This window comes from Nanorana parkeri, unplaced genomic scaffold, assembly GCF_000935625.1.
Source record: "Nanorana parkeri isolate BGI_ZX_2015 unplaced genomic scaffold, ASM93562v1 scaffold2792, whole genome shotgun sequence".
Taxonomy (NCBI): Eukaryota; Metazoa; Chordata; class Amphibia; order Anura; family Dicroglossidae; genus Nanorana; species Nanorana parkeri.
The window spans coordinates 46,070-56,272 of NW_017309060.1; the positions used below are offsets into that span (position 1 = coordinate 46,070).

The 10,203-nt window shown below is 40.2% G+C and overlaps 1 protein-coding gene across 1 annotated transcript in view; it reads right to left on the bottom strand.

The window, feature by feature from the left end:
- The window catches only part of LOC108802318 (alpha-1,4-N-acetylglucosaminyltransferase-like), a 23,746-nt gene extending 19,831 nt beyond the window's left edge, over nt 1-3,915 (bottom strand). Inside the window, exon 1 of the mRNA XM_018574183.1 lies at nt 3,687-3,915. Within this exon, the coding sequence (XP_018429685.1) occupies nt 3,687-3,915 (229 nt within the window). The remainder of the gene's footprint in view (nt 1-3,686) is intronic.
- Nucleotides 3,916-10,203: the final 6,288 nt, after the last annotated feature.

Genomic DNA, 10,203 nt, shown 5'->3' on the forward strand with positions numbered 1-10,203 from the left:
ATACCACTGCTTGTGGCAGAGAGTTCCAGACCTTAACCACTCTAACTGAAAAGAATCCCCTACGCCCTTTGTGCTTAAATCTTTTCTCCACCAGTTTTAGGTGGTGGCCTCTAGTCTTTGTTATGGAGTTTACCGTGAAAGGTTTATTGCTGATGTTGCTATCACCATTGAACATCTTGTACATCAAAATCATGTCCCCCCTTAATCTCCGCACCTCCAGCGTGAACATGTTTAAGTTTAGTAACTTGTCTCATAGCTTTGGTCATCCATCCCCTTAATTAGTTTAGTTGCCCCTCTCTGGACTCTCCCCAGCTCCTGGACATCCTTTCTGTGTATTGGTGACCAAAACTGCACCGCATACTCCAGATGAGGTCGATCCAGCGTTCTATAAAGTGGCAAAATTATAGATTTGTCTCTACAGTAAATTCCCTTTTTAATACAAGACAGAACTCTGCTTACTTTGTTTACAGCAGCCCGGCATTGCAAGCTATTATTCAATCTGTGGTCTACAATGACCCCCAGATCTTTTTCCTTTTCCGACTTCTCTAGAGGAGTACCCATTAATATGTATTCCGCTTGCCTATTTTTAACCCCAAAGTGCATTACTTTACATTTATCGACATTAAACCTCATCTGCCATATAGTTGCCCACTCCCCTATTTTATCCAGGTCCTCCTGTAATGTTATAGGGTCTAAGTCCGTGTCTATTACCCTCCCGATTTTAGTATCATTAGCAAACACGGAAACATGGCTATTCACGCCCTCCTCGATATTGTTAATAAACAGGTTGAATAATATGGGCCTAGCACAGAACCCTGAGGAATGTCACTCCTGACACTTGACCAATCTGAAAAGGAGTCATTTAAAGATACTCTCTGGACACGTTCCTGTAGCAAATTTTCTGTCATTGTACTCACCATTTCATCTATGCCCATAGACCTCAGCTTGTATAGTAAGCGTTTATGTGGTACTGTGTCAAATGCTTTCGAAAAATCCAGATATACCACATCCACCGACCTCCCTCCATCCAGATCTCTACTCACCGCTTTGTAGAATGTCAGTAGGTTGGTCTGGCAGGAACGGTCCTTCCTAAATCTGTGCTGATTATCATTTATTGTACCATTTTTATGAACAAACTCTAAGTAGTCATTTATCATTCCCTCTAACAGTTTGCATACTATTGATGTTAGACTGACTGGTCTGTAGTTCCCAGGATGGCATCTTGACCCTTTTTTGAATATCAGTACTACCGTAGCTTTCCGCCAGTCACTTGGTACTCTACCAGTCATTAAGGAGTCCTTGAAAGTGAGGAATAATAACCTGACTGAGTTCTTTAAGTACCTTGGGGTGCAGGTTATCTGGTCCTAATGCTTTATTTTCATTAAGTTTTTCAAGTCTATGTTGAACCCCGGCTACCGTCAACCACTGTGGTATATTTTGAAATGAGCTACTTGCATTCTTATATACATTAAACCTGTCTTTTTCCCGATTGTGCAGGAAACTTAACTAGGTCTGCCATATATTTAGTTCAATCTGAGTTTATTAAGGTTTCAAATACCGTACAAAAAGGTAAACTAACAAGTTCACTTTGACAAAAAACATACAACATAATACAGATGTTAACAAAGGAAAGGTAAGGGCCAGCAGGCCTGAGGATAGTTAGCAGGGTTGTGCGCTCTTACCAGGGCTGCATGCGGGTCTCACCAGGGCTGGATGCGGGTCTCACCAGGGCTGGGTGAGGTCTCACCAGGGCTGCATGCGGGTCTCACCAGGGCTGTGTGTGGGTCTCACCAGGGCTGTTCAGTTTCACCAGGGCTGTGCTATCTCACCAGGGCTGTATGTGGGTCTCACCACAAAACAGCCACTGCAGGTCCCCAGCAAGACTGCCCTGAAGTCTCCAGCAAGCACGGGACCTCACGGCAGCTGTTCCTGTTTAAAAATGTAAAGCGCCGATATCAGCGCTTAGTATCACAAGTGCTCATGAATATGCCTAGTGTCAGCACCGATACCAATACTGGTATCGTTATGGGTGAATCGCTACTAATAAGTGAATGATTCATTAACTTAGGAAGTCCTAGAGCAATCTTAACAGTTGACTTTGGAAACACAATATTTGTACTTGATTTTCCGGTGTCATCATAAGGAACAAGATGATCTAAGGAGTCATGCTAATTATACCTAAAACACTAACTACATACCTCCTGCATATGAATATTTAATGTAATCAAACAAAGGCCCTACCATCTGCACGCCTACATCTACACACAATTTTGTTTCATTTATGCCTCATAGTATTTAGCATCTAAAGTATGCATTAGTACTGCAATGAATAGCCTGTGTGTTACTGACCTAGAATATCTTACATCAATTTTGGAAGCTGTTAATATTCTTTGTGGTGCCATCATAAGGAACATGGTGATCCAAAGAGTCATAGTAATAAAACAAACTACATACCTCCTACTAAATTTTTAATTTAACAAAACAAAGACCCCACCATACATGCACACAAACATCTACACACAAATTAAGCTTAAGTTTAAAAAAAACTTGTAATACCTAGCATTGCCTTAGCACTGGAAAATGGAATAAACCTGCCTAACTGGCTTTCAGTAGGGCAGGTCCATCAATAATACAAACCAGTGCCTCAAACACACACACATTGTGTTGATCAATTTAATTGATGCATGGCTTTACTGTCATTTTGAAACTATACCATAACCTTTAATATTCACAGGATGTTGGTTTCTTTTAGTTTTATGCCACCTGGGCAATCAAATGCTGCTCCTAACATTCCTAGAGTAAATATAAAAATAAACCTTAGCAAGTCCCCCCATAAAAAAATGCATAAGCAGAAATAACCTTCAGAGAAAAGTGCTTGCCAAAATGTTAAAGAGGTCCAAAACTCTACTGTAAAATGTGAGATTTTCCCCTCCTTTCTTAACTCTCAAGCCTCCACAATGGTCAATGTAACCACCCATGACAATAAAGGACCCCAAGCAAGCTCAGGAACTGGGGGGTGTTCAGGCCTGGCTAAATGTAAACAAAAAGAAAGACGTCACCAGCACTCCAACAACGATAATGACATCAATTAGATGCTCATTTATTGACAGATGCTGTCTCTCATTGGCAAGCGCTTTCGGGGCCACACAGGGTCCCCTTCGTCAGGCTTTTTTACAATCTAAGTTTATTTAGTGAATGAGTAGGGGGTAAAAACTACTCCTTACTCATTCACGAGGGGGGGTGGCATATGGATACCCCCTTTCTGAAAGGGGCACCCATTATCAGAAAAGTCTCCCTGCCCGCAGACCCCCACAACCCTGGCCCCCCCTGGCAAAGCACCCTCCCCATGTCAATGGCATCTGGCCTGGTATGGTGCAGGAGGTGGTGCGCACGCTCATTCTCCCTTTTCTTGCTCTGCCAGGCTGCTGCTCAGATCAAAGATCTGATAAGGGATTTTAGGGGGGACCCCACTCATTTTTTAGTTTTTTTGGCGTTGAGTTCCCCCCTAAAATTCCTAACAGACCTAAAGGGTCTGTGTCAGGAAGCCCGTATGAAATGGGCCCAAGCTTGAAGTTCCCCTTGCAAGAATGAAATTATATATCCCACTCTTGCGGTTTCAGAAGCAAAAGTCCTGGGTTGAAGCATAAAGCACAATTTGCATGCGTTTATAAATGCCCGGAACTTACTGCAATCTCCAAAGAAACGTTCAGGAGTGGGGATCTGAGGTTCTGGTGCAGGAGTTGAGACTGCAGGGGTTGGTGCTTTGACAACAGGTGCGGGACCGAGAGGTGGAGCGGCTCCGGCCGCTGGAGTGTGTGCCAGAGCCTCCAGGTGTCCTTCCAGCTGAAAGTAACCTTCTTGTAGACCCTTGACTGCTTTTGTAAGGGACGAAATTTGCTGACAGAGTTCCTCCATGATAAAGAAAACCGCCCTTTTAAGCCCCGGATGGCTGAGTACTACTGTCACGTACCCGTTGGAGCTTGAGATGACGAGGGCAGCCTCTCTTGCAACTCTGGTCCCAGAAAGCCTGATAGTAAATACAGGTACTCTGGGGCACAGCGGGGCATGAGTGCCGGATGAAGACTTGGGTGTGAGATTTAACTCCGTTAGCTGCTTTGCTGTGCAATGCAGTAAAAATGCACAGCAAGGAGGCAGACTGAACATACTCGAAGTCAGGCAGACTGGGTTGGCAACGTGCAGGCAGGAAGGTAGTGCAGCAAGAGACAAACTCATAGTCGGGTCACAGGCCGGGTTCGGTAACATGCGGTCAATGCAGGAACCGGCAGGAAGCAGGAGAATCGTCAGACATGCCAGGGTCAGGATACCGGATGATCAGCAGAGTCAGGAGCAAGCCGGGGTCAGCAACAAGAAACAACACGACAGGAAACAGGCACAGGAATACAAGGCACAAAGCTGAAGAGTACTCAGCACTGGAGACATGTAGGGGCTGAGCTTAAATAGCCCGTTTGGCGCCACAATACGTCATAGGTGCGCGCATGCGTGCTTCACGGCACGCATCTACGATGTATTGTGGCGCCAAACGAGCAAAAAGTATGAAATACTTGTAAATGAGTGGCAGATTGAGTAATGTTTGTAAATCTCATGCTTGACAAATCTGCCACATTCAGGTCAAATTTCAAACTTGGATGCGCTAATCATGTATCTCTGCCTGCAACCTATTGTGTATTTACCATAGAAATGTTTTCAGTTCAATAGATATCACTGGGGAAAAAAAACTGATGGTTCTGTATTATGACACAAAAGCTATGTTCACAAAGTACAATATTTTTCTCTAAGAAAAAAACTATACCCATTTCTATCATTCATAATTAATTATTATGCAACCCAAATTGGGACGCTGTGTAAAATCTACATATAAACAGAATGCAATGATTTGCTAATCTCATAAACCAATATTTTATCCACAATAGAAAGTAGAAAACATATCAAATGTTTAAAAAAGGTAATTTTTTTAATTGATGGCAGCAACACATCTCAAAAAGTTGAAACAGGATCATGTTTACTAGGGCGTGGCATGCCCTCTTCTTTTATCAACACTCTGTAAACATCTGGGAACTGAAGAGACCAGTTGCTGGTCTTTTGGGAGAGGAATGTTGTCCCATTCTTGCCTGATGTAGCATACTACCTGCTCAATGGTCCAGGGTCAGTGTCTCAACTTTTTGGGAATTGGGGCTGTATTATGATTGTTATAGTTAGCTATTTAGATCAATAAATATGATTTATTAATAGTGTTGTCTTGTTTTGCGTGGGTTGACTTATCCACAATAGCAGATCTTCTAAACCAGACAACTCAAAAATGTTCACTGATCATTGGCGATCAGTGGGTGATAAGCTATATGACTGTTAGGCTGCTAGTGATGATAATTACACCCAAACTGAATGTAACAATAAAAGGTGCTTTGTATTATTACTATTATATTATTATCTTCCTATCTTAAAATGTATTTTAGTGCATCTTACATTTTTTTAAAGTAAACTACTTGCTGTTTTTACTTTTTTACCTTAATCCTAATTTAGAAACAACTTGGTACACCTACTGCTGAACTTGTTGCAACACTAATTGAGCTTCTTAGACCAATTTTGGTAAGTTTTCCTTTTGTTCCATCCATTTATGGTTTGCTTAGTGGGGATTGATCTTGCATTTTGCATACAGAACAACATTTCATTTCTCCAGCTTTGCTTTAAAAAAAGCATTATAGGGTAGAGATAATGGTATGGACAGATCATGTCCATATATCCTAAATTATGTGTCTACCTTTATTGAATTATAAAAATGGAGTTACAAATAGTTACACATTGAGTTAGGTTTTTCGGTGTACTTTTCTTTAGACTGTTGTATTGTCACAAGGATTTTTGGGGGAAATGTTTAACTAAATTTAGTTTATAAAATATTGCAGTGGTATTTTTTTTAACCAATTTAAAGTTTTGTTTGTGTTTTATGTGTTTGATTATTTGTATTAAGGATTAGTGATGAGCTGAACACCTCCCTGTTCAGTTCGAATTCGAACTTTAGAACATGGAAAAAGTTTGAACTCAAACTCAATGCAATGTCCCCATTTTGAAGCCCTGTATGCAATTTATTGGCCATAAAAAGGGTATGGTGATTCGGGTACTGCCCTGGGGGACATGAATCGAGGAAATATTTTTTTTTTACATTACCGTTTTTAAAGGAGCATTGATTTTAACATCACTGAAAGTGAAACAATAAAAATAAAAAAATACTTTAAATATCGTGCCTTAAACTGCCTGTAAAGTGGCACATCCGTACAATGTATAGAACCTGCAGCAGCAAAAATGACATTGATTAAGAAAAAAATGACATTTTAAAAAAAAAAGTGTGCAGTTCCCCTTCCCAAACAAAACGAGACTCTTTAGGTCTGGTAGGAATGTTAGGAGGGACCCCATTTAAAAAAAAAGCATGGGGTTCCCCCCATAAGGCTTACCAGACCCTTAAAGTCTGGTAGGAATTTTAGGAGGAACCCCAAAAAACGGGGGTCCCCCCCTAAAATTTTCAACCAGACCCTTGATCCTAGGGGGGCTATGATCCCCCTAGGATCAAGGGAGCGTCGTCCCCCCCTGCAATACCAGGCCACATGCCCTCGGCACTGGGAGGGTGCTTTTTCCAGGGTTGCCCCTGGAAAAGCACCTTGTCCACATGCCGATAGGGACAAGGGCCTCTTCCCTCTTACCCCTACCCATTCACTAAAGGGTTAAATAAAATTGTAAAAAAAGAGGCCAGACTTTTGATTAAAATCCTTTATTTAAAAAAACAAGTTTTTGACATATCTTTTTTTTTTTTTTAAATGGATCCACCGACTTAATCCAGGGTCAATCATCATATCCAGCGTTGTCCATGACGGCGACGACTCGACGGAAAAAAAAATAAAACAATAGTAAATAAATAGGAATATTTTTTTATAAAACCTGACGACTGCCGTCTCGTCCGCTCGCGACAAACTCCCGTCGCATAATGTTATTTTGACAGATGCCGGCAACATATAAACAATTGGGTGGAGCTAGCGGTGACAACTAGCTCCGCACAACTGTTTACAGTTGTAGGGCATCTGACAGGTGAGCCATGATTGGGCAAAGTCATCATTACTTTATCCAGTCATAGCTCTTACAGAGTACTGGGCCCTGATTGGGCAAAGTCTTTAGCCAATCAGGGCTTCACAAGGCACAGTGCTTTGCTCGAACATTGAGCCCATCACTATTAAGAAATGCCTTGTAGGTCATAATACATCCCAGGGACACACATTTAAATTTTGTTTTCTTTAATGCAAATACTTTATTGAGCTAATTGGGGCTGACATAAGAAAAATGGCATTTATTCAGCAATTTCCTAAAAAATGTATAAGAATATAGCAAAATCAAGTAATTGTGGTATATATTTAATAGAAATGCAGCCTGCAAATCCCTCCCTGTGTCTCTCTAGAATCCAGCTTCGTAAGTGGACAGTTGAGGTTTTGACATTTGACAGCAAAATGACAGCAGTTGGGCTTAGTGATGGCTTCATCTTGCCTTATCCAGGAACCAAAGGCCCTAAATTCAGCTTTGGTCTTACAGCAACTCCACAGCTTTTTAAATGGACCCCTAAAGCTGGTATTTGCAAGCGCTTCAGCACTGTTGTTAACAAAAAAACATTTAAAGTACACATGTGCCCATACTATGGATAAGAGTATTGATGAATTAAACTCTGAGGTAAGAAGGGTACTCTATGGGCTCTGATGAAAGGGTTCAAGTCAGACTCTGTGAGCTTGCTCTGCTGAGTGTAGAAAGAGGAAAAAAGAAAAAAATCACATCATAAACCAATTTAATGTGCAAAGTCTGGGCACGGGTGTACTTTCAGGTACCAGCAATTACAAAAAAAAAATCTCTATTAAATAATGACATGCTTGTATAATTGCTGCTCAAAACCAACATGCCTGGAACAGCTTTAAGTTCACATGATGCACAGTGATAGCACACGGAAAAGTAATTAGGATGGACTGCTGCTAACTATGGCTCATTTCTCAATGTTTTATGTATTCACTGGTCGCATATCTGAGCTGTAAAGTGTATGTAGTAAACTGGTTAAATTCTTACTCACAACACAATAAAACATATAATGTATTTTAATTGTTATATGTATTTCAGGATAAAGCTGGTCTTTCTCCGCTACTTATGAATACTCTCTGTAAAGTGGTATGATAAAATATTACTGAATGCTTATGTTAATATTGTACATATTTATTTATTAATACCTACATTTACCCCTATATAAACTATACTGCACTTGATAATTTTTAACAACTGATATTGTTTTGTACCAATGGAACTTAAAAAATATAGTACAAAAAAATATATACAGTGGAGACAAGAGCCAATGAAGTATCATTATGTGGTAAATTCACAGTTGAACCAACATGGAAAATATATTACGCGAACAACAAATACATATTTTACATATCTTTCAGATCACCGGTTTTCTGCAACTTCTAATTTTTAATCCAGACATGTCACAAAATTCTATTATCAAATGTCCAGTGCTATAAATATCTGCAATCATATAAATAACAACACTTTTCATTAGCCCAAAATCACATGGATGTCCATATATGCATTAAAAAATGCATGCAATAGTGTGATGTACTTTCAAAATGGAGTGTATATATTCCTCTGTGAGTTCAACTTCTTCCCATCCGTGTGTGACACCACTTCCATAAACCGCACCCACGAGATAGGGTCTATTACCAGATAGGGGACCATTACATATAAAATGGTCCTGAAGAGCTCCGTGATATGCAAACTTCTTATTCCAATCCAGTCAACTGAATCACACTTGACCAATATATAATGATTTTATCTCTCCTCCTCCTCTCCTTTATAACATGTTTCCCCATACACTCAGAAAAAAATTATTTAAAAAATCCATAGTGTAATTCCATAAAATACTCTTTATTAAAAAGGATTTAAAAACATTTACAAAATAGGCTGCTTTGGCATCGCATTATGATCGCATCTCATCCATGTCCAAGCCATTCATGAGAGCCACAGAGAAAAACACAGAACAATGTGTCTGCTTGCTTCCAAACCGAGCCTCTACACTTCCTAATTCCTGATCGATGACATCAGTGTGTACCTGCGAGAGGGCAGTCACACTATAGTTTATCACACTAATCATTTTTAAGTTATAAAAGTGTTGTTATTGATATGATAGCAGATATTTATAGTGCTGGGCATTTGTTGATAGTGTTTATTGAAAGGATTATTTTGCTCTTTGCACAGCAGCTTAGTGTTTTAGAGTGCAAGTGGAAATTATGATCACGGATCTATTTGATTATTGTATAATGTCACAAAATTCTGCTCTTTGTGTACCTTGCTTATTAGATCCTGTATACAAAATATGCAATACCATTTACTGGAAGTGTCTATTTTTGTGGCCAGAAAATATTATAAGTGAACTTTTAAACACAAATCATCTGTAGTTTGCTTTCTTAGTTCATGACTTGAGACCCTAGGTATAGAAAGTACACCCTAAAAACATCACAAAGTTTCTAGGGCATATCTCTTGTGCCCTGAGAAGTACAATGTAACAATGTATTGTTACATGAGGGTCTATTCACTTAGCTGCCATAGGCAGCCGATCCAACATCTGGATCGGCTGAGCCGAGCCTCCGGCATGCTACTCACTGCTGTTTGGTCTATTCTTATTGATGCCGAACAGCAGTGAGTGAATAGCCGAATGCCGCTGAGCGTCATTCGGCTCGGCTGTTCTGCTCGGTATGCTGAATAGCCCGTACAGCACCCCTTCAGTTCTACTGAACGAAGGGGTCCTGGGGCCGAAGCTAGCCGAAGGATCGGCCGAAGCTGCGGCTAGATCCTTCGCAGCTTCGTGAATAGACCCCGGTATTTACTATTTCATCCATATGTAGATCAAAGATGTAACATTTGATCTGCATCTGACATCAGTTAAACAAATCGTAACAACAAAGACAGAAACTCTAGGTATAGATTTGATCATCATGTTCACAACATCTTAGTCTCTTTTTAGATTTATTCTTAGATTTAGTACTACGCTCATGAAATCAATACCTAGCCTAGCACCAGCTGTACAGATAATATGTCATGATTAAATAATAATTAAGGGGTTGGCTAGCAGTCAAAAAAAATTATTTAAAAGGCTATTACCATTCACTTTTG